Source organism: Rhinichthys klamathensis, unplaced genomic scaffold (assembly GCF_029890125.1).
Source record: "Rhinichthys klamathensis goyatoka isolate OS25496 unplaced genomic scaffold, OSU_Roscu_1.1 h1tg000001l_1, whole genome shotgun sequence".
In the NCBI taxonomy this organism is placed as follows: domain Eukaryota; kingdom Metazoa; phylum Chordata; class Actinopteri; order Cypriniformes; family Leuciscidae; genus Rhinichthys; species Rhinichthys klamathensis.
This window is the reverse complement of record NW_026606555.1, coordinates 2,681,604-2,709,260: the sequence shown is the minus strand read 5'-3', so window position 1 is coordinate 2,709,260 and position 27,657 is coordinate 2,681,604. Positions and strand designations below refer to the sequence as shown.

At 39.6% G+C, this 27,657-nt stretch overlaps 1 protein-coding gene across 1 annotated transcript; it reads right to left on the bottom strand.

Moving 5' to 3' along the window:
* Positions 1–191: 191 nt before the first annotated feature.
* Positions 192–27,657, bottom strand: gabrr2b (gamma-aminobutyric acid type A receptor subunit rho2b). The gene is made up of 9 exons (XM_056246847.1): positions 27,604–27,657; positions 26,567–26,673; positions 14,422–14,489; positions 11,321–11,544; positions 11,106–11,188; positions 10,885–11,025; positions 8,021–8,173; positions 4,624–4,820; positions 192–894 (listed from the first exon to the last, which is right to left on the bottom strand). The coding sequence occupies exons 2-9, from the start codon at positions 26,583–26,585 to the stop codon at positions 595–597; spliced, it is 1,185 nt and encodes a 394-aa protein (XP_056102822.1). The 5' UTR covers positions 26,586–26,673; positions 27,604–27,657; the 3' UTR covers positions 192–594.

Here is a 27,657-nt window from a genome sequence, read left to right as displayed (position 1 = left end):
TTTAATAACCTTGGACAAAACCAAACATTATTAGCACGATCTTAATTTAAAATATATTTACCAATTGTACAGATTATCAATTGCTATATAAATCTATAAATAAAAGAACACATTAAATATTAGATCACATTAGCGCAGAATAAACTTTGCACTGCTGACTGTGATGGCGTCTAGAAACAGCCAAATTTCCACAAGCATGCTGTGGGTGTGTAGGAAAGTGCAGCGGTGAGTTGTTGTACCATCTAGTGGTTTAGAAGAGAGCCAGCCGTCTCAGACCGGAAGCTAGTGTGGAGATTATAGGGTTAGCGATGGGGCGGATTCGGCAATCGTCGGGCTGAGACTGTATGGTGCTGCGACTCTGCAATCTCCTTTAACCCCAGTGCATCTTTAGCCCTGTTGTACCCTACATCTGAAATCTGCTTGTACATGTCCTCAAGATCAATGACAGGACACTTGTGCTGGATTCGAATCCGGCCTGCATCATATCTTGTTGTCTCTTTACTTTCAATCAATGGCAAAAAACTATTTTCTTTTACTTTCGTTAATATACAAGCAGTATAATATGCTACAACAACAATCCCTTTGCAAGGCAACTCAGCAGAACACAGACCAGTAGATGAGGTTGAAGAATATAAAGGCCCCTGGGAAGATCATGCGAGAGTAGGCATCAATGGCGTGAGTGTTTTGGATGATACGGAAGCCTCTGAGGGTCTTCTTTTTGGCTGCTGTGGCCTCATTTGCCAAAGACAGGCACACCACCATGTGTTCCTGTTTATCCCCAGAGGAGACGGGACCTTGGGTATATCCTGCCAGGCCATTGACATCAGACTTACTGTACGCATCATCGAGCAGCATAGTCCTTGTGTGAGATATGTCACATGTGCAGGGTAAAGGCTAAAATGGATAAACACAAACACTTTCGTTATCATTTAGAAAACTTTTATCTTGGCTTCAGGGTGCAAGATATGGCTTATTTACTTTAGGCTTGAATAAGACAAACAGGAAGCCCACCTAATATTACCTAAAGTTACATGTAACTTTCAACAAGAGGAAAGTACTGTAAGACAAACTGAATATCGGCTTCACAAACTCCTGAAAACCAAAAAAAAAAGAGATTTGAAGTTTGAAGTGATATAGGCCTTGCTGTAGTCTGACTGGTTGCTTGTCAGTTTTGAGGACATTGCTCAGGCCCGGATTGGCTAATCGGGAGCACCGGGAGAATTCCCGGTGGGCCGGTCTGTTTTATTGGCCAGGAGGGCCGGTGTTGTCATGGCACTGGGTTGAATGCTCCAGTCACAGCGCAGCCCCACTATTTTTTTATTGTTATTTTCTCGCAGCCCCACAAAAAAAGTCAGTTGTTAGAGATGTACGTGCGAACAAAAAATAAGAGATACAAAACATGGATAATAGGCGCAAAGGCGGCGCTGAAAAGGCCAGAATAATAAAAAATCTCTAGAAACTCAAGCGGCCAAATAGCCTCAGGGCCGGCCACCATTGAAGTCTCCGAGGTCCGGACCTCGGTCCTCGAGTGTATAATGAACTTTGTGAAATAATTGCCTAATACTCTAATTTGGTGCTGCAATGATTCGCATATTGCGACGATAACCGACCTCATAATCTGAGCTGCTTCAGTAGCTACTCAACACCGCTCGTCGGCAATGGCAAAATGTTTGAGATGACCGATCAAAGCAAGCGGGATTTATGTTCACAGAAGCGCGAGCCGCGGCCGCGCGCGAATCCCAACGCGGCGCTTCACGAGATAAGATGCAAGTGGCTAAACTAAACAGCTGTTTTACCGTAGAAGTTTTAAACGACCGACATAAATAATCAGTTTGCAAAGACTGTATCAATCAAAGGTAACCTAAAGATAAAGAGACTGAGAGAAGAAGAATGAGAGAAGGAGATGGAGATGAGAGAGGAGAGCAGGAAGAGGAATAGCCTATTGCATATTGTGCCCAGAATGAGAAAACCTTTATTACAATGGATTCCTATTTAACACAGATATACACTCACCGGCCACTTTATTAGGTACACCTGTCCAACTGCTCGTTAACACTTAATTTCTAAGCAGCCAATCACATGGCGGCAACTCAGTGCATTTAGGCATGTAGACATGGTCAAGACAATCTCCTGCAGTTCAAACCGAGCATCAGTATGGGGAAGAAAGGTGATTTGAGTGACTTTGAACGTGGCATGATTGTTGGTGCCAGAAGGGCTGGTCTGAGTATTTCAGAAACTGCTAATCTACTGGGATTTTCACGCACAACCATCTCTAGGGTTTACAGAGAATGGTCCGAAAAAGAAAAAACATCCAGTGAGCGGCAGTTCTGTGGGCGGAAATGCCTTGTTGATGCCAGAGGTCAGAGGAGAATGGCCAGACTGGTTCGAGCTGATAGAAGGGCAACAGTGACTGAAATAACCACTCGTTACAACCGAGGTATGCAGCAAAGCATTTGTGAAGCCACAACACGCACAACCTTGAGGCGGATGGGCTACAACAGCAGAAGACTCCACCGGGTACCACTCATCTCCACTACAAATAGGAAAAAGAGGCTACAATTTGCAAGAGCTCACCAAAATTGAACAGTTGAAGACTGGAAAAATGTTGCCTGGTCTGATGAGTCTCGATTTCTGTTGAGACATTCAGATGTTAGAGTCAGAATTTGGCGTAAACAGAATGAGAACATGGAACCATCATGCCTTGTTACCACTGTGCAGGCTGGTGGTGGTGGTGTAATGGTGTGGGGGATGTTTTCCTGGCACTCTTTAGGCCCCTTAGTGCCAATTGGGCATTGTTTAAATGCCACGGCCTACCTGAGCATTGTTTCTGACCATGTCCATCCCTTTATGGCCACCATGTACCCATCCTCTGATGGCTACTTCCACCATGTCACAAAGCTCTAATCATTTCAAATTGGTTTCTTGAACATGACAATGAGTTCACTGTACTAAAATGGCCTCCACAGTCACCAGATCTCAACCCAATAGAGCATCTTTGGGATGTGGTGGAACGGGAGATTCGCATCATGGATGTGCAGCCGAAAAATCTGCGGCAACTGTGTGATGCCATCATGTCAATATGGACCAAACTCCCTGAGGAATGCTTCCAGCACCTTGTTGAATCTATGCCACGAAGAATTGAGGCAGTTCTGAAGGCAAAAGGGGGTCCAACCCGTTACTAGCATGGGGTACCTAATAAAGTGGCCGGTGAGTGTACATGTTCTTTGTCAATGACAGTGGAAAAATAATATGCCCCCGAACCCAGATCACTTTTGGGACCTTTATTTATAAAACCCTGTGTACGGCTATTGCACTGAATAGAAAATTATATTTTTGAAAGTACAATGAATTACAAGGTTGTACAGAACAGTGCACTATTGCAGACTTATATACTGAGGGTTTAATTACATTATTTTAATATAGTCGGTCGGGAACTAAAGTGGGCCGGTCTAAGGTATGAAACTCCAGGGCTGAAAATTAGTCCCACTCCGGCCCTGACATTGCTATATGAATATTTGTCACTTGAGCCCTTATGCATACAGTAACTCTATCTCATGGGAAGTACGGTATTTTCAACATTTACAAGGACAAGGCATGTGATTTTATAGCCATTCAAATCCAGAATGTCAGTGTTTTTCTCCTAGCACCTGGGTGAGATATCATGGCCAAATGATTGATTATTGAACTTACAAAAAATGATCGGTAACACTTTATTTTGATGGTCCCTTTTGAACATGAGTTAGTAAACATGTAGCTGCAAAGTTACTTATAGTCAACAGAATGCATTAAAGGGCCCATCAAAATGAAGTGAAACCAATGGATCAATCCAAAAGTTGTTTTGTAAAAAATCTTTTGATCACTGCTAAGCTCCTAACTATTACCACAAAGGTAATGTGCATGCATTTTAACTCTTTCCCCGCCGTTGACAGAATTTTCCAATACATGTTTGCATTGTTATACAGTAGGGATACCATCTTACACATCTTCTGAAAGAGTACTGAAACTCCGGATCCAAACACATGTGAAGAGGAAGCAGAAACGAGCGATAAAAGTATTGCTTATGCACATATGTCTTTGACAAAAACATGATTTTCTCACATTTTTGCTCAAAATGTTGCTTTTTTTAATTAAACTATACCCACATTCAAGTTTTGATTTAAAAGGAATGCATGAAGATAGAATAAAACAGAATACAACGTTTTTTTAAAGCAGAGGATCTATTCTTTCTTTTGATATATTGCATGTCAAATATTCAATATTATGGCAGAAACAGGTGTAAAATTTGAAATTTGTATACATTTATATCAATTAGGGCTTGGCTGACTAATCATTTTACTAGTCCAAGTGTTACCGTATAAATAAGAGGTTGTGTTAACTTCTTAACTTCTGATCATTTCCACATTTTTAAAACGGCATCCAGTTTGGAGAGATAAAACCATAGCGCACCGATTTTCCTATTAATAAATGTAAATCTTGTAAATCTTGGGGGTTCCCAACAATATGTTTTGTCAAGCCAACATAATAAAGATGACAAAATAAAGGTTAATAATAAAGGCAAGTAATAGAGGAGATTAAATAAGAATAAATAAGGAGATTATCTGAAAATTATTGAAAATCATTTACCTTCTCTCTTAACTTGCGATCCTTCCCATCATGCACTGTGGTCAAGTAGTTTACGGCAGCATACTCAAGTACCGATAAAAAGACGAAGACGAAGCTGACCCACAGGTAAATGTCCACGGCTTTTATGTAGGAGACTCTGGGCATGGAGGCGTTCACTCCAGTGATGATGGTGGACATGGTGAGCACCGTCGTAATGCCTACAGGAAATCACAGTCAAACTCTCCCACAAATAGTGTATCTATTTCATCTCCACACCAACTACCCATTTTGCATTTTAATGATGTGTCTTTTTCTTGTCTTTCTTGTCTGCACTGTGGCATGTTTTATTGCAGTGGCAACGGATTTTAAGGGTTAGTTCACCCTCATGTCGTTCCAAACCCGTAAGACCTTCGTTCATCTTCGGAACACAAACTAAGATATTTTTGATGAAATCCAAGAGCTTTCTGTCCCTCCATAGACTGCAACGTTTTTATCACTTTCAAGGCCCAGAAAGGTAGTAAAGACATATTTAAAATAGTCCATGTGACTACAGTGGTTCAACTTTGTGCGCAAACACAAAGTTGTTTGTCCAGTGAGCGGCAGTTGTTTGTCCAGTGACCGACAAAAACATCAGTAGGCCCTTTGTAATTTAAAAACGTAAGCCTAGGAGAAGCCTATATATTGGCCCTATTTGAAATCCCAAAACAAAAATATTCACACTGATGTATAGGTAAAAAAAAAAAAAAAAGAATATAGGCTATGACTAAATGACTGCTGTCTGGGGCCTCAATACTTGCAAGTTATTTGTGAGGCTTTATTTTTTACGCTTATGGCGCTATAGTGAGCGATAATAAACTTGCGTTTATTAACAGAATAATGCGTCTTTTGGAGGAACATTGTAGCCGGAACTACTTCTCTCTGTGTACATCTATGACGAGTCACGCAGGCGCTGGGCTACTCCGCAGGGCAGCAATCCGAACCAGTGTAAAATAGTCCCAATGTAAACACCTATTATAGCCAAAGCCGGACAGTAACGGAGTACATTTACTTGAGTACAGTACTTAAGTACAATTTTGAGGGATCTGTACTTTACTCGAGTATAATTTTTGGGGAGTACTCATGACTTTACTCAAGTACATTTGAGAGGCAAATATTGTACTCTTTACTCCAATACATTTCTATCCATAACCGTGAGTACCCGAGTAAAAAAAAAAAAAAGTAAAGAAAAATCTCGGAAACCCTCAATTTGTTGTTTCCCTCTCAAACGTGATTGGATTGTGCAGGCGCCACTGGTTGGGACAGCCTATCAGCAATCACTTTCAGCTTTCCGCCAAAGTCAACTCCATGGTCAGATTTTATATTACACATTAATGTAAGCCAAGCATTTGGTTTGATGTTCTTGAGTATGTGGTGTGTTTAACACAGTCAGGTTCAAATGTGGCAGTGGCGTAGCCACGAGGGATTTCTGATTTCTTAAAAAAAAAACTTTAGGAGGCAAAATATATTTTTACTGATTATGTGAATTACACTGCGCAAACCAAAGTAGGCTACTACCCAGCGAATGAAGAAGGGTTGGCGCTCAGTCTCCACAGTACATAAAATATTAATTTTGTTTTATTTTATTTTTCGGGTTTGCATTTATGAGGAAAAAACAATGTTATGGGCGTGTTCTCCGTTACGGAAGTGAGCGCTCTGAAAGCGGCATAAAAAATGCTTTAAAACTTTCACAGAGACATCAAACAGAAAGCACAAAACCTTTCTTTAACCTGAATTTCGTTTTGCATTAATTGTATCTTAATTTGAATCAATGTTTCATCAACCAATTGCCTGGGTTTAATAAATAAGAAGTAAATACCAGACGATAGATAAGAAACGGAGGCGCCGGCACGTGAACTGGATCTCGTCTCATAAATGAACCGAAACTCAGCGTATAAGGTAGCCTACTTGCCTCTCACAGACATGTCTACTTTTAAACAGAAAAATTCAAAACGAAAGAAAACAGACTACAGACTGCTCTCTGCTTATGTAATCCGTATGAAATGTGCATTTCTCTCTGGCGCGTTCACTACTGAAGATCGCGAGTCAGCATCGTCAACTTCAGCCGACACTGACAAAGAAAACACTTGTTTACTAACAAGTGTTTATTAATAAACAATTAAAATATCTCCTTGCTATATTTTACATATTCATAATCATTCCCTTTGCCGGTTCTTTGTGACAGCTTTTAGGTGCTTTATTGGCAGCGCCACCCTTACATGTGGTGTGTGTGTGTGTGTGTTGTCCCCGCATTTAAAGATGGGACCCCCCAAAAATTTAATTAAATTAAATAAAGCAACATGGTAAAAAGATGAAAATGACTTGATTTTACTTTCAATTCCTTTTACATTCTCCAAGGCATTAACATTAACATTTTTCATAACTCCATGTAGGACGTTTCTGTGCATAAATGTAAGCACTGTGGCAGTAGATTAGTAATGCAATATTTAGAAAATCTACTCTTGTACTCTTGATACTCAAGTACTTTTAAAAACAAGTACTTTAGTACTTTTACTTAAGTAGACATCTGAATGTAGTACTTTTACTTGTACTTGAGTAAAATTTAGCAAGGGGTATCTGTACTTTTACTCAAGTAACAAAGCTCTGTACTCTGTCCGCCTCTGATTATAGCTGTACCATAGTGGTTCAGGATAAGACAAAAACACGGATAAAAAAATGGATTCATGATGAACTCGCTCATTATATACATTTTGTAAATTTTCAACAGAAAAAAGTTAAGGACTTTTATTTAATGCTCATTGCTAAAAACTTTTCAAAATATGACGCGACGCCCCACAGAGCTCGCTGAGGCCCCCTTGTGGGCCGCGACCCCCCTGTTGGGAACCGATGTCCTACACTGTTCACAGAGTGTAAACCGTGCTTCCTGGTCAGGACTCATTATTGGCCGGCTCCTGAGTCAGCATCACACGCGTGCAGTGGCTGTAACAGTTGCAACGTCAGACTGTCGCAGTTCATTTCATTTGTATTTCTGAAACTTTGTATTTGCCCACTGTCAATACTTTAATGAGCAGACAATAAAAGTTCAACATCATCTGCATGAATCTTAAGTCTCAGAAAACAGTCATTGATTAATTTACTGGGATCTCATGCTAAATAGTTTTCAACCTTGATTCAAATACAGACCAATTAATAAACACTCTTTGCACACCAGGATGGTTGGAGAAACAAGTAAACCCAGTCCCCTTCAAATCTACGCTTGTAGTTAGCATTATTATATTTGGCTGTCCAAAATAATTGATAGGCTATTCTTGAATGTAACACAATATTCTAAGATTATAAATGAGAATATTTGTATCTAGAACTGTCAGATGCAATGTTAATCAACAAAAACTGTTGAGTTTTACAACCCCACTGGTTTCACCTAACGAGACTCTGGCAGGAACGGCTCGTCGGTCGATCCAGAAGGACACCCATGACAGCATGACCATCAGAGTGGCGGGAAAGTACGTCTGAAGCAGGAAGAAGAAGATATGACGACGCAGAGTGAAGTTGATGTACAGACGATTGTACCAACCTGCAGGAGATATGAAATTAGAGCATAGAATAAAATTACAAGAAAAAGAAAAGTATTCTGATTCTGAAGACTGAGCAAGGACTGACTTAATTCTTAAAGAGATAGTTCACCCAAAAATTTAAATTCTGTTATAATTTACTCTTGTTCGTTATGTCGTTCCAAACCCGTAAGACTTTCATTCATCTTCGGAACTCAAATGAAGATATTTTAAAATGAACCAATGAGGTTCATTCTCGTGTTACGCAGCACGTTTGAGCTTCAGCAAGAACCAATGAGGTTCATTCTCGTGTTACGCATCAGTTTGAGCTTCAGAAAGAACCAATGAGGTTCATTCTCGTGTTATGCATCAGTTTGAGCTTCAGCAAGAACCAATGAGGTTCATTCTCGTGTTACGCATCAGTTTGAGCTTCAGCAAGAACCAATGAGGTTCATTCTCGTGTTACGCATCAGTTTGAGCTTCAGCAAGAACCAATGAGGTTCATTCTCGTGTTACGCATCAGTTTGAGCTTCAGCAAGAACCAATGAGGTTCATTCTCGTGTTACGCATCATGTTTGAGCTTCAGCAAGAACCAATGAGGTTCATTCTTGTGTTACGCATCACGTTTGAGCTTCAGCAAGAACCAATGAGGTTCATTCTCATGTTACGCATCAGTTTGAGCTTCAGCAAGAACCAATGAGGATCATTCTCGTGTTACGCATCACGTTTGAGCTTCAGCAAGAACCAATGAGGTTCATTCTTGTGTTACGCATCACGTTTGAGCTTCAGCAAGAACCAATGAGGTTCATTCTCGTGTTACGCATCAGTTTGAGCTTCAGCAAGAACCAATGAGGTTCATTCTCGTGTTACGCATCAGTTTGAGCTTCAGCAAGAACCAATGAGGTTCATTCTCGTGTTACGCATCACGTTTGAGCTTCAGCAAGAACCAATGAGGTTCATTCTCGTGTTACGCATCAGTTTGAGCTTCAGCAAGAACCAATGAGGTTCATTCTCGTGTTACGCATCAGTTTGAGCTTCAGCAAGAACCAATGAGGTTCATTCTCGTGTTACGCATCAGTTTGAGCTTCAGCAAGAACCAATGAGGTTAATTCTCGTGTTACGCATCAGTTTGAGCTTCAGCAAGAACCAATGAGGTTCATTCTCGTGTTACGCATCAGTTTGAGCTTCAGCAAGAACCAATGAGGTTCATTCTCGTGTTACGCATCATGTTTGAGCTTCAGCAAGAACCAATGAGGTTCATTCTTGTGTTACGCATCACGTTTGAGCTTCAGCAAGAACCAATGAGGTTCATTCTCATGTTACGCATCAGTTTGAGCTTCAGCAAGAACCAATGAGGATCATTCTCGTGTTACGCATCACGTTTGAGCTTCAGCAAGAACCAATGAGGTTCATTCTTGTGTTACGCATCACGTTTGAGCTTCAGCAAGAACCAATGAGGTTCATTCTCGTGTTACGCATCAGTTTGAGCTTCAGCAAGAACCAATGAGGTTCATTCTCGTGTTACGCATCAGTTTGAGCTTCAGCAAGAACCAATGAGGTTCATTCTCGTGTTACGCATCACGTTTGAGCTTCAGCAAGAACCAATGAGGTTCATTCTCGTGTTACGCATCATGTTTGAGCTTCAGCAAGAACCAATGAGGTTCATTCTCGTGTTACGCATCAGTTTGAGCTTCAGCAAGAACCAATGAGGTTCATTCTCGTGTTACGCAGCACGTTTGAGCTTACATTAAACTAACACTTTAATTGTACTTTTGAGCAGCTTAAATCTTGAAAAATGACACTTCAATGCTTCATCTATATTAAAACAGTCATCACATAATTTTTCACAATGCTGTGTAGATGATCAAACTCAAACACGATAATGAAGACCAAATGCAGTCCTTTAATAAATCCAAAGGCATAAAGGTAAATCCAAACAGAGAGCGCAATAAACACACATAACATAGACGATACCCGACAATGAATCAAACAGAACTGAACTTAAGTACACGTGATAATGAGGGAGATAATGAGTGCACAGCTGAACATAATGAGTGACCAAGACAACAAACGACTAACTCAGGCAGAAGGAGGTGAAACTAACTAACAGAACCATGACAATAATGACATGTATTATTGAGTTGATTTTTAAGATTTTTAGTGATTGCAATGACAACAAAATCTTGGTAACAAGTTAGCTAGCCCAGTTAAGTCAGATGGTAATTGATTTTAAGATGTAAAAATCGTAAAATTAATTACATTTTTCAAACTGTCACTCTGTTACTCTTTTTTCTGTTCTTGTTGTCTCGTCAGTGATTCTCCTTGTTAACCGTATTAGTAATGGCCAATCAGCAGTTGTAGATCGAACCTGCTTTATTATTTAACTGCAGAATCCACTACTTTTACTCTCTGCTGATTTCTGTTTAACACTGTAATGAGTATTTACCAATAACATATTTACAGTATTCTGTTTACATGAGCTCCAACTTAATCACAGCCATAATCACATTATAAGTGTGCCCATAAAGTGCATGCAAACAGAAGCCACCGATGACCAAATTAAAAATAAGAGGGATTTAAATGCAAGTCAGTATAAAGTCAGACAAATACAATTTGTCCAAGATGTCTGGGAAACGAATAAACCACAAGAGTGCAAAGCGCCAGCACGTTATGCACTAGTAGACAACTGAAACCGAACTGTGTAGTTTACTCTTTTAAAAATAAGCGTGTGCACCTGTGCTGCTGTAGAAGGCCAGTCTGGAGGTGGTGTGGAACTTCTGAATGAGGAACTGAGACAAAGAGATCTTGTCATCCGTGCTCAGAGATTCATCTCCACTCTTCCAGTAGAGCATCAGGTCTTCATCAGTGTAAGCATCTGGACACACAGCAGATGAACGGATGTGACTCAAGAAGTGATACTGGACATCAACGTCAGGAGAAGTGTACATCACTCACAGCTCTCCAGCTCTAACGTGCAGGTCTGCGTGTCCAGCGGGAACCGGCTGAAGTCCATATTACACGCTGAAGTTACAGTCACCCTGACACACCGAAAATCACTTTCAAAACCGGATTGTGACAGCAGAATAAAAGCATCATCTGCGTAAACATGCAGGTTCAGGTGTCCAAGCATTCGTGTTGGTATACTTGAGTAGACTGTTTGTTGTACTGACCTGAGGCTGTAGAGCACGTGTCCATCGGGGTAGACCCTGATCATGATGTTCTCCGTTGTGGTGTCGTGGATGAAGGATCGTTTGGAATGGACAAAGAACACGTCAGGAACCCAGATTTTTTTCACCAATCGACCATCAAAGGTCATGCTTTTATTGGTTTTACTGGGAAAAGATAGTCGCTCGTCCTTCCAGTAGTGTCTCAGGTAGAGGGTCATGGTGAAGTCCTGTTTGAAAAGCACAACATGGATTGACTTTTCAAGCTCATTGTGTATTGTTTTGTTTGTTAACAATAATACTTTCTCCTATCCCAGCTTAGCATGCAGAGTAATCTATAAGTAAGCCATTCTTATGTTAGTTGTGGCTCCGTCAAAACATTGTTCTTTTTGTTTGATCACCCCTTTCAGAAACTATTCATATTTGATACATCAGGCTTTTATGGTGCATATAGTCATATCTCAGTGAGATCTATTTAACAGTATAGCAGATACATAAAAGGCATTTCCATATCAGCTGTCACTCTATATCTGCCAATTAAAGCTCTGTAGTTTTAAAACATACAATGCAATGCAATACAATAAAGATTGAGAGATGAACAAATAAACGTTGATGATAACATTTGATACTCAAGGATAATCAAGTAAACCTAATTGCTTCAGTCCAGTAAGTGTTCATTTTGAAATAACAATATGAAAGTTATTCTTACGTTAACTCACGTTTAAAATTAGTAGAGATTTCACAGCAAAAAGACATGTGAACCACAAACTAAAGGTGGACGTTTTTACAATTATACTAAAAGCACTTTTACCTGCTAAAATAGTATGAACTACACTCAAAAAAATGATATGTTGGCTTTACTTAACTTTATGTAAACAGGTTCCACCGGTTCCACATAACTATGTTTCGTTAAACAAACATAATATGTTCATGTAACTTCAACATCATGGAATTTGGTCATTTTAAGCGACCCAATTAAACTCTGAGCTAATGAGTTAATTAAGTGAATAATTGAGTGATGATTGAGCATTATTGAAGACACCCGATGTTAACAAGCAGAATCTCTGAAGGAGAAAACTGGAATGTTTAAGTCACCATTATGGAGATAAGTGTGTGTTTTAGTTGGGCTCTTGACCATTAACTTATTAACTTTAGATTTTGTTTGGTTGCTGTACATGAGTTATAACAGCCACCAATAAAAACTCATTCATGGCTCCCATCATGCATTGCTGCATGAATAAATAATGAGCTTATGATCTGTTTGTCACCATTGCTGAGATTCATATGCTGATTCTTGATGTATGTGTGTGCCTACTAAAAATATTTTTTAGGAAGTTTCTTTTTTATTTATTGATTTGATCATTTAAATTTCATTGAAAAGTCTAAAAATAGTATGCTCTACAATGACAGTGCTGCTATTATTCGTAAGGTAAACTTAACTCAGAAATTCGGTTTAATATAAGTTCAGTGACTCAGGTCAAATGATTGTGAAATAATGATTATGTTAAAACACAACCAACACCATCAGATGACCTTTGTTTATTGTTCATCCGGCTGTTATAACTCATGTACAGCAACCAAACAAAATCTAAAGTTAATAAGTTAATGGTCAAGAGCCCAACTAAAACACACACTTATTTCCATAATGGTGACTTAAACATTCCGGTTTTCTCCTTCAGAGATTCTGCTTGTTAACATCAGGTGTCTTGAATAATGCTCAATCATCACTCAATTATTCACTTAATTAACTCATTTGCTCAGAGTTTAATTGGGTCGCTTAAAATGACCAAATTCCATGATGTTGAAGTTACATGAACATATTATGTTTGTTTAACGAAACATAGTTATGTGGAACCGGTGGAACCTGTTTACATAAAAAAGTTAAGTAAAGCCAACATATCATTTTTTTGAGTGTATCAATCAGAGGGCAGGTAGAAGGCGGCATGTGCGCAACAGGTTTTTTCACCAACGATTTGATCATTGATAATTTAGCAGCCTTAGGTTAAGAAGTAACATTATGAAGTACATGTCCAGAAACTTCGCTTTCATTGCGGCTGAATTTGTGCAGATGTCCAGATGCACATTAATATTCAATAACTGAACATCTGTTGTCAGTTATTCTTCATGCATGGTTCTACACTAAGGTCAGTATTATTTCAAAGAATGACCCAGTAATGTTTTGTTCATATGTGGCTGGCTGAAATTACAGTGGTCTCATTACTAAAACTGTACCATCAGATCATGTGATCTCAACCATGACAGATGACGACCCTTAAGTGGAATAAACCCACTTAGTTCACCTTTACCAATGCAGATTAGTAAAAAAAAAAATAGCTTAGTCCGATTTAAGCCTGAAAAAATGGGTTCACTTTATTTTGATGGTTCTGTTTACACATTCTGTTGACTATAAGTAACATTACACCTACATGTCTACTAACTGTCATAGTGTTAGTAGTAGACTGGTAGTAGAGTTAGTAGAACGAGTTGACATGTAGTTGCAAAGTTACTTATAGTCAACAGAATGTTCAAAAGGGACCATCGAAATAAAACGTTACCAAAAATGTATGCAAGGTGTTGACATGCATTTCCAAACTGCTTAAATCCTTGTGAAATATTACCATCTGTTGGCATTACTGAGGGATGCCAGCACTTTTACCAGTCTTCATCAAGCCGGATGGACTGCACATTCTGATTGGCTGATTTATTGTGATGTCACAGGGTAAACCTCATGGATTATCCTCTACGTGACTCATTGCATATTATGTAACAAATCCACGCTCACTCAGAAACATCGGCACTGATATGATAAATAAAAGCATATCATGACACATCTCTGATGCTTTCAGAAGGGATATTAAATCCCAAGCGCTGAGATCCATATATAATCTATGCAATCTCCCGATGACTACAAATCCACTGAATAACAATCACATTCTCATTACAGTAATGGGTAAAAATGATACATTATTTCAGATTTAAAGTATTTATGTATTAGTTTGTATGTATTACTTAATGGCTACATTTTATCTATGCAAAACATTTGTTTGTTTATGTAATATGCCTGCCTTGCATAATAATGAATAATTCATAACAATCACAGATCTTACCATATCTACTTCTGAGATGCTGTCCAAGCTCTCTACCTGTACATCCACACCCACCGGCACTGCTGGACCTGAGAAGAAGAGAGTAGTGTTAGTTTCAAAGGTTTTATAATGTGCACTTTGATATTTCAAGGATTATTAAAAATCAGGAACTATGTACACCCCCACGACATAAATAATAACTGTGAAACAAGAAATCCAAGACACTCAAGTTATTAAAAAAGCTTTTAGTCATTTAAATAGTATGATAAAATTGAATATCACTGACATGTTACACTAGAAGACCATTCATCAGGGTGAGGATTTCAGATAAACCGACTATTTTAACAAAGAGATATTGTATATGATCTTGCAACATCAAATGTTTACCATATGTTAAGCCCTAATTTGATAGAGACATAACACAAAATAATGCCACATAGCAAATGCACCAATAAAAAAAATTAAAAAAGCATTTAGTCAGTCTTTGTCTGTCTCCACCTAGTGTTAACCCTTAGACATCACATCAACGAACCATTGGCTGACTGTCTGTAGCATAAGACACACAAAATTGAAAACACTTTATTATGATCTTTATGTCAGGGTTAATGTGTGTATAATCCAAAAGATTGGTGTGTGACGCAGAATGAATAATAAAGATAGTTTTTGATAGCAAGCAACTTTATGTCAGCGTTGGTTGCAGCAGAGAGGAAACAGGACCTAAGTGACAAGAAACAAACAATCTAAGAAACAAACTCAAAACTTCACAAAACAGAATCTCCAGGACAGGAACAAGATCAGGAACAGAACAACCAACTTAACTTGATATAGAAGTGACAATGAACTGAAAGAAAAACAGAGCTTAAATGATAATTCCGCACTTTGAGTCTATTTTCTAGTTTGTTTTGGATGAACTAGAGTGGTGGACACAGAAATTTTGACGATGGGTCCTGTCTCGACTTTTTGACTCTTTTAGAATCGCCTCTGAGCGCTTCAGAGTGGGTGGGTGCTAATCATTTCTTATTTGTGCATCCTCGTTTCCTTTCCTCGCTTCCTTTCCTCGCGTCTCAGCTCCACCGCCTGTAGGACGCGAGGGAAGCTGCAAGGAAAGAAAATGAGGACAGAGGAATCGAATGAAAGTTTTTTTATACATTGGAATACTTGATCACTCGAGTGTCACTTCACAGCGTCATCAGCAGTGCTCAAAGGATCTGCCCTTATGTTGTTAAAGTTTGTTTATTTAAGAAATCCATAATAAATAATAATAAAGCAAGATACCTTGTTGAAATATGTGAGTTGTGTGCTCAAACATGTCCTTAAACAACCCTTAACGTTCGTTTTCAAAACTTTGCAACTCACCGAGTGGTTAGTGGCATCATTGGTGTCACCAATAGTGATGGCCGGTTCGTGAACGAATCGTTCTTTTGAACCGGTTCTTTTTAGTGAACCGGTCGAACCACTACACTAAATCGGAAATCGGACAGTATACAAAATGTATTAACAATATGTTAAATGTCACCAAAATACACATGAGAAAAAGAGTTCCTCATATTATTGTTTATTGGTTTTTAATTATTATTATTATAAAAAAAAAAAAAAAAAATCTGGATTGAATTGACAGATGGGGAAAAACTCGCTTCTAATAATAAAAAAAAAACGCTTAGATTTCAGAAAAAAATACAATCCTTTTTTAACCTTTTGGCTTCCCGTACATTCAATTGTGCTTTTTGCTCATCTGGGCAACTACGCATGATTTGTAGTATGATTGCGAAAAGGGAACAGGAATTCCGGTCGGGAACAGAATCGACTGCTACACCCAGTGCCGATCCTGACCTCCCTGGGGCCCTAAGCTAAATTCTGCTAAGGGGCCCTCTACCTGACCTGTGATGTCGTGAGCTATGTAAACCATTTGCCATTGCCACAGTCACACCTGACACTTCAGCGCTCCCATACAATCCTCCCTCCTTTAAACAAAACGGTCAAAGAATAAGTACAACAATATAGAACAGAATGAGGTTCAAACACACAATATTTATTGAATAGAGTATTTTCTATAGAATGTTAAGATAATAAGTGAATATTATTAAGTAAGTGAATATTAACGTAAACATAAATAAGAAGAAAATAATAAATTATAACCCTGAGCTTTGGCTTTTGGGATTAACTTTGGTTCTTTCTACAGCCTGGGCATTTTCGGCATCAGTATGATTTTTAAAATTTTTATTATGCATGTTGAAGCAATTCTTGATTTATGGTTATTATTTACTGAGGGATGTGCATCCATTTTGACCAGTATGTCCAGCTAATCAACATTTTTAATTCAATATAGCCTATAAATCAATAGTCAATCAATGTCAAATTGTCAATACATTGCTTATCTTGCATAATTAGTGCAGTTGTTTAGAGTTTTTAACTACACTGAGACTAGATAATCAGTGTCTTGTTTTAAAAGTATAATGTGTACTTTGATTGGGAGTGCCATCATTCACGTGCATGTATTGTACAGTATGTCTGGTGTCCACATATTTCTGCTTGAAAAATGCGAGTTTCATTTCTTGCACGCGCATATGAACGCACGATAACACACGCGACGCGGTTATGTTTTCCGAGCTGCAGTAAACAAACACCGTTGCACTTTGTCGTTTATCAAAATCAAACGTAATAAATAATTGTATTTTACTCTCACTTTTGTCAGCCACAAAGTGATGCAAGAGATGCACTGCCTGCCCAGCTAGGTTAGCAAGACCGAAAAACATCAAACTTTGCTGACATCAAACTTAGAGAGGAGAGAACACAAGTTTACCTGATTGTTGTTCCCGCAATTCACTCTCATGGTTTTTTTCTTCTTCCTCTTTTCGTGACCAGAAGGATAGTTTCGCTTCATTTTGTCGTGGATGTTGTAGCTACACATTTGACGGCGCGCTATGACTATGACACGAGATGGAGGCGTGGCCTTAAGTAATTTGCGTGGCCCTACGCCGGTCGCGTGCAGTCTATGGTCGCGTGCAGCGTTTCTGACTTTCACTTTCGGTGCCCGAATGGAAGTGAATGAGGCTTTGTGATTTTTTTTTTTTTAATCTAGGCCTACGTGAAATTCTGCATCCATTGTACGATTTAATTTTTTTCTCGGAAGGGCAACTTGAGTGAGAAGGGCAACTTGAGTGAGAAGGGCATATGGGCAGTTGCCCGGGCAACCTGAGCAACCCCCCTGTGCACGTCCCTGAGCCTGACAGTCCCTCCGAATCGAAATAACCCATATATTTATATATATATAACCGGTATATTTTACTCCAGTAAATCCAACAGTTCACTGAACTGAGACATGTTGTGCTGAGAGAAATGATGAGATTGAGCACGAGCAGCTGATACCGCGCATGCGCGTTCTACTAAACGCACAGGTACACAGCGGATTATCACTGTATTATTTTAAAGTTTGGAAACACAATGGATTGTAAAACTGTCAAACTAAACATTTATTATTATACTAAAATAACATTTTCAGGAACAGCTCATTTAATTTCTAAGTTGATATAAATCTTTGATGTAAACGCCAAGGTTTTATTGGTGCACTGCTTAGTAAATGTTTATAATGTGTTAAAAACGTAACGTATTAAACAGGAGACATGCATCGATTTTTTTGTTTTGTCGACTGTATTCAGGTTTCAGCAGTTCTCAGCTCAGCACACACAGGCCTATGACGGTTCTCTAGTTAAGAACTGGTTGTTGCAGTTCTTGAATCACCAGTACAGAACCGATAACTGTTTCTTTCGGACACGTTCGATACGGAGAACCGATGAGCTGGAGATACTGCGCATGCGTGATAACACCGTCTCTAAACAAAACTTTATTTCGGCCAACTGATGCTGTGCTGATACATGAGCAGGCAGCACGGGTGAACCGAGGACTTAAATGAGGCGCCGAATTCGGCTAAATGTAAGTTTATTTAATAACAAATAGAATGATGAAGACCATGTATGCACTTTATATCTTTAAGACATGTAAAACATCCGCGTTTGCACATCGCCTGTAGGCTGGATTCGTTTGCAAAACGTAAATTTAAGAAACTTATCCAATATGATTATGACGATGAGTACTATTATTTATACTATGAGTTATGATTACAAATGCCTTTAATTTAAAGTATTTTTATCCGCCGGAATGATAGAATTGACGTCACTACGTGATGACGTAAAAGAACTGGTGAACCGGTTTTTTGAACCGGTTTATTGAAACGAACTGTCCGAAAGAACCGGTTCGCGGAAAAGAACTGGACTTCCCATCACTAGTCACCAATGTGATCACACCTCAGTCCAGTAGATGGCGGTAATGCACAAAGATTGCAAGCTGCCATTAAAATTCACTGAAGAAGGAGAAGATTCCAGATCTCAGCTTCAGCGTGGATAGTAGAGCTCCCTGGTCTCTGCTTCATTCCAGTTTGCAGACATTTTTTCGTTCTTTCTTTGTTGATGAAGAACACAAACTTTCTTTTAAGAGCAACAGAGTTGCGCAATGGCACATGCGTCATCACTACGACACACCCCTTACGGCATTGGTCCTGGCTTTTGTTCACACAGGGCGCGTTCCGGTGTTGTGCCGAATTCTGACCCCCGCCAAATTACTACCCCCCACTAGTACTGGTAGGTTTAGGATTAGTTGTGGGGGAGGGGTTAGGATTAGGCAATCAGGTACTGACTTCATCGAGGGGGGTGATAATTTGGCAGGGATTCGAAATTCGGCACAACACCGGGACTGATCCTGGCAATATTACTAGGTCCCCATCCCGGCATCGATCCCGGGACGTGTTTGCGTTCACACAGAAGGCACTCTAGCAATTTTACGGCAATTTCCCGGGATCAACGCGCTGTGTGAAAGGGGCTCTAGAAACACAGACATGAACATCTCAAAAATAAACTCTAAACATGAACACACAAACTCAACACGTGACACTTTATTAAGGGTACGTTTACAAGACAACGATATGCTTAAAACGGAGAAGTTTTTCGCTTACAGACGATCCCCATTCATACGGATCAGCGTAAACGACTACAAACACTGTATTCTGCTGCCAGGCCATTAGATGGCGGTGAAACACTACAGACTGAACACGTAATACGCATGAGCATGACGTCATCGTCTTCAGAGATTCTTTACACGAAGACTGTTTTAAAAATTTGCACTTTAAGGCCGGATTCACATATAGCGCCTAAAAACGCGTAGAAAACGCTGGGTGCGCCGCATTCTCCATTTTCCAAAGCGCTAGGGCGGTTGCGCTCCGGTTGGTTCTTGTCACGTGACCTACTGTGCGCTTATGGTGCACTTGCGGCATTCTGAAAAGTTGAGATGTTTTTATCTCGATGAGGCGCGGACGCGCTTGGAAAAAACCATCCATTATGAGCGCGCATACCGCCCGCGCATTTGAAATAATGAACTTGAGCGTGCAAAAGACGCGATATGTGAGCAGGCCCTGAAACGTGTTTTCAAAACTTTGCGTTTTTAGGCACCCAAAACGCTGTTGTCATGTAAACGAACGGCCAAAACGCACAAAAAGTTTTTACGTTTGTAATTGAAAATGGTGTCGTGTAAACAGCCTCTTATTTAGCACATTTTCAAAAAACAGACATTGCCCAAAAGTGCTTTACAACAATGACTGCATTAAACTAACATTTAATATTACATACAACATAGCAAACAACTTATTCAAAAGATGAAGAAAATAAAACCATTTTAAATAAGTCTATAAAGTGGAAATTGATGGAGCTGACCTCAAGTGGAATGGGACACTATTCCAGAGTTCGGGACCTACCATGGAAAAAGCACGACCTCCTTTCAATATAAAATACAGCGAGGGACCTTTAAAAGTCCATGATCTGAAGACCTGAGATCTCTAGAAGGAGAGTAGGGAATAAGATGATCACTAATGTACCGAGGGGCAAGACCTGATGTAGCCTTGTGCTCTTCTCGTCCCTGTTAAAAGCCTTGCTGGTGCATTTGCACTAACTGCAGATGGGCTAACGCAGTCTGGGGGAAACCAATATCTAAAGAATTACAGAAATCTATCCTTGATGAGATAAAGGAGTGAACCACAATTTCCAAGTCCTTTCAGGAGAGAAAATGCTTTAATTTAGCAATTGATCTCAGGTTAAAAAAGCTACCTTTAACAGCGGCACCAATCTGTTTGTTAAAGCAACACCAAGGAACTTTTCCTCAGCGGTCGCCCTACAGGTTGGAAGCCGAATTGTCCATTACCGCTGTCGTAAATAATTTAGCCTACCGCAGCCTACTGTCGCACGCGCACGCTCGCTGTTTATCCAGCACCGGCTTTGGAATCAACAATGGCAGACATCCCAACCTGCAGGAAGTCTTTTCAGGGAGGTATATCTTGGTGACTGGATTGTTGACGGGGGGGGGGGGGGGGGGGGGTGGTGGCGAGTTGACTAGCTTTCGTGAGGCACACTCGCAAGGTCTCTCGCTCTCTCCCTCTCTGCCGTGCTCGCGCTATGTATGTTATGCGCGCAGTATGTTCTGTCTCGCATGCGCGCTCTAGATTCCGGCAGATTTGAACTAATTTGCGGGCATCAGGGAGACACTATAGACTTGGGATGTCTGCAATGGCCATAAACAATTTGAGGAAGTGGTGGGGGAAGTGACGTATGCCGTAAAGCAGTCGAGTTTTGTAGTTCTTTTTGTGCTCCGGTTACTACCCGAAACCCGAAGTTAGTTAGTGCGAGTAAAAAGCGATACAGACCCCGTCAGGCTATGGCAGACGTGTCATTTAACCTATTGTAAGTCGATGTACCATCACAAGGGTCTTGGAAATATATTATGAAGGTTGAAAAGTTCCATAGTGTTGCTTTAACGTTTAGTGAAGACTTTAAAAGAAGTCCAAGAGATTTACACACTGGTCTCTTCCTGTGGGGACATCAACATCTGACTATTGAAGTACAAGTTGCTGCACTGAGTGCGTGCTGTTCATAATGCATGGACAGCTTATAGTGTTTATCCAACACACTCCTTGGACACTTCTGGAGCGGTCACATATTCCCTGTTCTGTGTCTTGTTTTGGACTTTTATGTTGAAGTTTTGGTTCCTTTCTTAGCGGTAGTCTGTAGTTTCTTTGCTGAATAATTCATTGATTGTTCTGGTGTCCATTTTTGACCTTGTTATCTACTGTATATATAGCCCTTGTGTTTCTTTGATCTTTGTGAGGTCTAAAGGCCCTTGCACACTGAGTCTGAAATTTTCGTATGCGTTTTTCGTATTCGTGATTCGGTGGCTCTGAATTGTCAAAACACCGTTCAAACTGCTTGCTACGGATGCGAAAAACGCAGAAAATCAAACCCGATTTGATTTTTTTTTTTTGACGGACGAAAGTTTCGGAGGCAGTGTGCAAGCGTGATTGACATAATTTGAGGTCGTATTTATTTTCTAACGCACGAAATTTCAGACGCGAATTTCGGACTAAGTGTGCAAGGGCCTTTAGGGTGTAAGAGTGTACCCATTTTGCATAAAATGTGTCCGAACTACATTTAAAACGGACTGAAGTTCATTCACTGTACAACTACACAGAATGTCCAAGTGTTTGGCTGATTCTGATGGTCTCATGCAGCCTGAAACTACACCTTCAAAACTGTGCATATGCTTCTGAAAGATGAAACTATTAGAAATGTGGGGCTGATGTTTATTTTTAGCAACATGCCTAAGCAATCGAACGAAACTGTTTATGCTTATTTGTCTCTACGTTGCTTTCTCGTTTGTGGAGTATTCTGTAAACAAAGTAATGTCTGCTATTAGATCCACTTCACCTCCGCTCGTCGTCTTCCTCTGACCAGACATTAGTCGAATTACACGACAGACTCTTCATTCTTTCTCAATAATTTCTTAATTATTCTCAAGAAGCTGCTGGTTTTTCTAAATATAGTGTATTAAAAGCTAAGGTAGTGTCAAATATTTTGTCCTCAGAGGCAATCGTTGTGATTGCATGCGTTCATTTTAATGTGACACGGGTTCACACATATACAGCTGTATTTAAGAGTTGGCCATCTCGAGCATCAAAACACACACGACACATGCTGTGGATGATGCAGTGAAGTTCACCAATCACAGCAGACAACTTTGTTATCTTCATAAGCCAACCTCCACATGCATAATATAGAGATAGAGACTGTCCATTCTCCCAGTCACAGCTAGAATCGATGATCTACAAACACCACTCTTCTGCTGTACCCTGGGAGAGCTGTGATTCGAGGACTTCTCTGTAGACATCCAACTTTCTGTTGGGCTGACAAGCACATCGGCTCTCACTGGAAGGAGATTAGCAACCTTAGATTGCAAAAGCTTGTTGTCCAGTGAATGAGTATTTGCAAGCACAATCTTCTGTCTGGGCTTTCATTGTCAGGATCCTGGCCTTGTCTGTCTTGTTCAATGTTTCGTTGTATTGTGCTTCAGCACATGGCTTTCTCTTTGTTTGTGTTGGCCATGTTCTCCTCTCATCCCACCTCCTTGTTTAGTCATCCGTTGGCCTAATCGTGTTGTAGGATTACAAATGTATTAAATGTTTAATTTAGGTTTCCACTAGCCTGGCAAGCCAGACCTACATCAAGATGTTATGTTTGGGAACTCACACTTGGCATACCTTAATTCGAGGGGCGGGAGAAACGGTTGTCTTTCAATATCCCTCGGCACGCAATAGGATAGCGCTACAACCAACCAGAGCAACGAACGGCTGTGGCTGAGTGAGTCCCACCAGTGAACCAGCTAGTTGGTATATTATTAAACTTTTGCCGTATCCGGTCGTCAAAACTCTGAACACATCTTCCTTTTTTAGGAATGACTTAAGTGACGTTCTCTTAACTCCAAGTCCTCCAGAGTCGCGGGCAAAGCCTATTCGAAAGACCACTGTTCGCCAGCAGCATCTTCTTTGTTTTCAAGCAGAGGGAAATCACCAATGGAAATCACACGGAACCGTCATAACTCTGCCGTCATTATGTTAAGCCCGCCCACCAACTCTACACGATCTGATTGGCCGGACCAGTTTTTGGTTTTTCCAGCTCAAAAGTCTATGGAGAGTTGCTAGACCACACTTTGCTGGAAAATAATTTTTGCTGCCACTAGGGTGCGTCTAGATTTCTAGGCTAGGTTTCCACTACAATAGTATATAAACTGATAAAGTTTAGTAGACTGATTTCAGATGGTTCTTGAGTCTCCAGCAAGAGTCTCCTTTCCTGCCAGTCCCGTTTTCTCCATTGTATTTTAAATTAATCAGATCAAGGAGATTCTCACCTCTCAGCCTAGATTGATTGGATTAGCTATAGGGGAGACTTCCACCTTTTGTCTTTAATGGCTCTGGGATGGCTCTTGGAACCAGGGTTCCTGGCCAGTATCAGCATTTGAATAAGTTATGCTGATTCAATTGGACTGATAGGGCTCTCAGAGTAGGGTGTGTTCCCACTTCATTTGCATGCTTTGTTTCAGAGTGACTCCACCTCTATGTAATTCCTCCCCCTTGTAAGCTATATGAACAGTCTGTATTTTAGTTTAGTCAGACGATGTTGGAATGACTACAGCTACCAGCAATAAAGAACTTCTGCTTGGAAAACGTCCATTGTCTCCTGGTCTCCTCAGCTTCTATCTTTTCGGCAAGGGAAAAGATTTCAACAGTGTTCACCTGTTCATCATGTGCTCTGCTCCCTTTATACTTGGCTCCTTTCCCTCATGTTTTGCTGGTTTATTGTGTGCTAGTTCCCTTCTTTTGTTTTATTTTTATCTTACAAATTCCAGTCATTTTTTTTTTGTATTTCTCTAGTCATAGTTCTTTGCCTGGTTTCATCTTCTTGCTTTATCTTGTTGTGTCTTGTCTTGTTTATTGTGAGTTAGTGATGGGAAACCGAGGCGTTCTGAAGCGTTTGAGGCTTTCATCAAACTGTGCTGAAAAACGGTTCATTCCTCGAAGCGTTTAACACAATGCGCATTAGCGACATCTGGTGGTCAGACTTGTTTTCTCCACCATATCTGACAAATCACGCAGAGGAGAAAAAGCACGTGACCAAACAAAGCTTCACATACAAAAGTGGAAGCAATCTGAGATCAATACAATTCTATCTTCTGATCTAATCTCATCTAAATTAATTTGATTCAATGAGACCACAACTCGTGTCATGTGTATATTAATATGAATATATGTGAATATATGATCACATAGGCTATAGGCTTTGAAAAAAAATTGTAAATGGACTTAAACTTACAAAAACCTGTAGAGTAGTGGTCTGGGTTCAAACATTCTGACACGCAAAGCGAAGCATTCACGAGACTGGACAGAAAGTGAGGCTTCGTTTCTCGTTGATCACGTGTTTCTCTGAAAACAACACGCGCTCCGGCACAAGCTTCAGGAGAAACTGCGCTGCGTACTCGATACGCGCTTTGAAGCTTCAGTGTCTAATGTAACATCACTACAGAGAGCTCCATTACTCTTTGTAAACAATGGGTCAGCATTGAGGAACTTCTGCAGTGTTAGTCAGCTGTAGACGACATCCAGCACGCACAAAAACAAGATTTAAAGACAAAAGTTAAGTTGAGTCAGAGCTTGCAATGCATTCGCCAATACGCATTATCATCGCCCTCCTGAGAAACCACTTCATTTTCAGGATTAAACCCCCACTGGAATCCATGTTCAGGTTGTGAATTTGAATTGAATTGAATGGACTGCTGTGATAATGAAGACAGAGAAGCATTCTGAAGAAGTAAGAAGCAAAACCAACGTGTAAATTGGAAAAGAGCGTCCCAGTGGACGCTGCTGACTCAATTAACACCAAGAGTAACTTCAGAAGAGGCCATGCCTCAAATCTCTGCAGGAACAGTGAGACTTGTGTTAGACGTGTCGACTCCAGATGTCAGCAGCTGAGGACTTTTGCCACATTATGTGATAGTGACCTAGATGTGACATGGGAAAGGACTGTGTTGAATGTTTGCAGATGAGACCAAGAAAACCTTCACCACAATTCAATGTGACATGAAGAGTAGCACTGTCCAAACCTTATTACACACCATCCCTGGGTGTTTCCAAAGCTTAAAATGCATTATTATGGCTTTAAAACTATGATAATCTAAGCAAAGTCATTTTATTCCAAGACAAATTCAATTGCCGCTTGTCATATGTGGTGGAAATAATGTCACACACAAAGACATAATCTTCTGTGATGCACGTCCACTGTTGGACACTGCCAGAACACACATTTAAAGGTTTAAAAGAGGTAATTGTCTGAAAGTTCACAGGGCCAGTCGTGCCTTGGAAACACTTTTCCAAATTCCTAATGGTCTTAAAATATGCTTTGTTTTCTTGAACCGATTTTGGGGCCAAAAATGAGCCTTGAGATGTTTGGTAACTAAGAATTGACGATGATATTAAACAGATACAACAAGAGAACATGTTTGCATCAGTTCATAAAACTGACATTACTCGAAAGTTGTGGGGCATAAATATCATATCAATAATGAGAATGACCTGCAGCACATGTCCGGAAGAATGAGCCAAACTCACAGGTGAAGAACATACTCCAAAATATTCACATCTGCTATTCTGGCAAAGCATCGCGTTCAGAAGTACAATAATGTGTATAGATATCATTTTGTAGGGTCAAATGTAAAATGAGAGTATTCATTTCCTAATACTCATTGTATTAGCTCAAGTTCATAAAGTGTATGGGTAACACTTTACAGTAAAGTTCATTGGTTAACATGAACTAAGAATGAACAATAATTCTTCTGCATTTATTAATCTTAGTTCATATTCATTTCAACATTTACATTATTAAAATCAAAGGTTGTATTTGTTAACATTAGTTAATGCACTGTGAACTGACATGAACATACAATGAACAGCTGGATTTGTATTAACTAACATTAACAAAGATTAATAAATAGTTACATATGCATTGTTCATTATTAGTTCATGTTAGTTAATGCATTAACTAATGTTAACTAATTAACTTTGATGTAAAGTGTTACCAATTTATGTCATACAATAAAAATAAGGGAAAACATGCATAAAAAGAAAGTCTACAATGAGTATGAATTGACAATCTATATGACAAAACAACTTTTCATTGATTTTTATGCCATGCAGTAAGACACACACACACACACACACACACACACACACACACACAGATTTTACCTGCAAATGCTGGTCTCATAGTGAAGTCATGGTCATCAACACGCAGCAGATGGTCTGATCTCAGCTGATGTGTCTTGGTTTCATCCAACGTCTTCTTGAAAAGTGGACTGCAAAAGAACATCTCGGGACTTCAGTGCGAGCTCATAGACACGCCTCAGTGAGTAACTACGCCATCATGAAGTCCATGACATGAACGGAGACACAACACACACAGGCAAAAACGGTGGTCACCTATTCAACAACCCGTCCTCAGGTTTTCAGGCTAAAATGACCTATTTAACAGTAATAAAATAAAGATCTAGAATTAAGTACAGTCAAAGTTTATTATTTTTATATGCACACTAGTATATATTAGCAGTGATTTTAATCATAATAAGTATTTTAATTTTGAATGGGAAATATTATTATTATTAAGAGATTATCAAGCAACATAGTATTTTGACATTAATTAAGTCAATTATTGTCTGTAAAATGTTTGTTCCTGACTTTTGGTGTCCAGATGCTATAAGACTAGTGAAAATATAGGGCTAGTGGTGTTAGTTATGAATATTTCTCAAGGTTTGCTTTTTTATAAACATACACTATCTTAAAGTATTGACTAAAAAAATCCAGAAGAAAACAGTTTAACTGATTTGGTTGTCATGATATAGCCTAGTTTTCACAACAGGAAAGCTGATAAATTGCCTGTAAAACAGTTTGATGCAGAAAATGATGTGAAAATGAAATGAAGTGTTTATGAAAGAGCAAAAATATAAAAGGACACATCAAAAATGTATTTATTCAGCCAGCACAAGTAGTAATTAGTCTTATATATTTAATTAAAGACCAACATGTATGATAAATACTCCCAACATATAAAAACACAAGCATTTCGTACACAAACTCGTGTAGTTACTGAAGTAATTATGACAACTAGCACAGCTCCCAACTTATTTTAAGCAACCTGTAAATAATAGTTTGCCCTGATGTTGTCCTCTATGCTCACTAGACCCCGAGCTTATGTGGAAACTGAAATAATAAGTTGAAACGACACTTACGTTCCGTGATTGTGATGTTGTGCAGATGTTCTCCTGCCGCCGAGCTTCGTCTTC

Bases quoted from the DNA above. Each gene is read 5' to 3' on its own strand.
- gabrr2b (XM_056246847.1), bottom strand. The intron at 11,189-11,320 runs GTCAGTACAACA...TCGGTGTGTCAG, and splicing joins CACGTGCTCTACAGCCTCAG to GGTGACTGTAACTTCAGCGT. The intron at 4,821-8,020 runs GTGAAACCAGTG...GATTTCCTGTAG, and splicing joins TCCTGCCAGAGTCTCGTTAG to GCATTACGACGGTGCTCACC.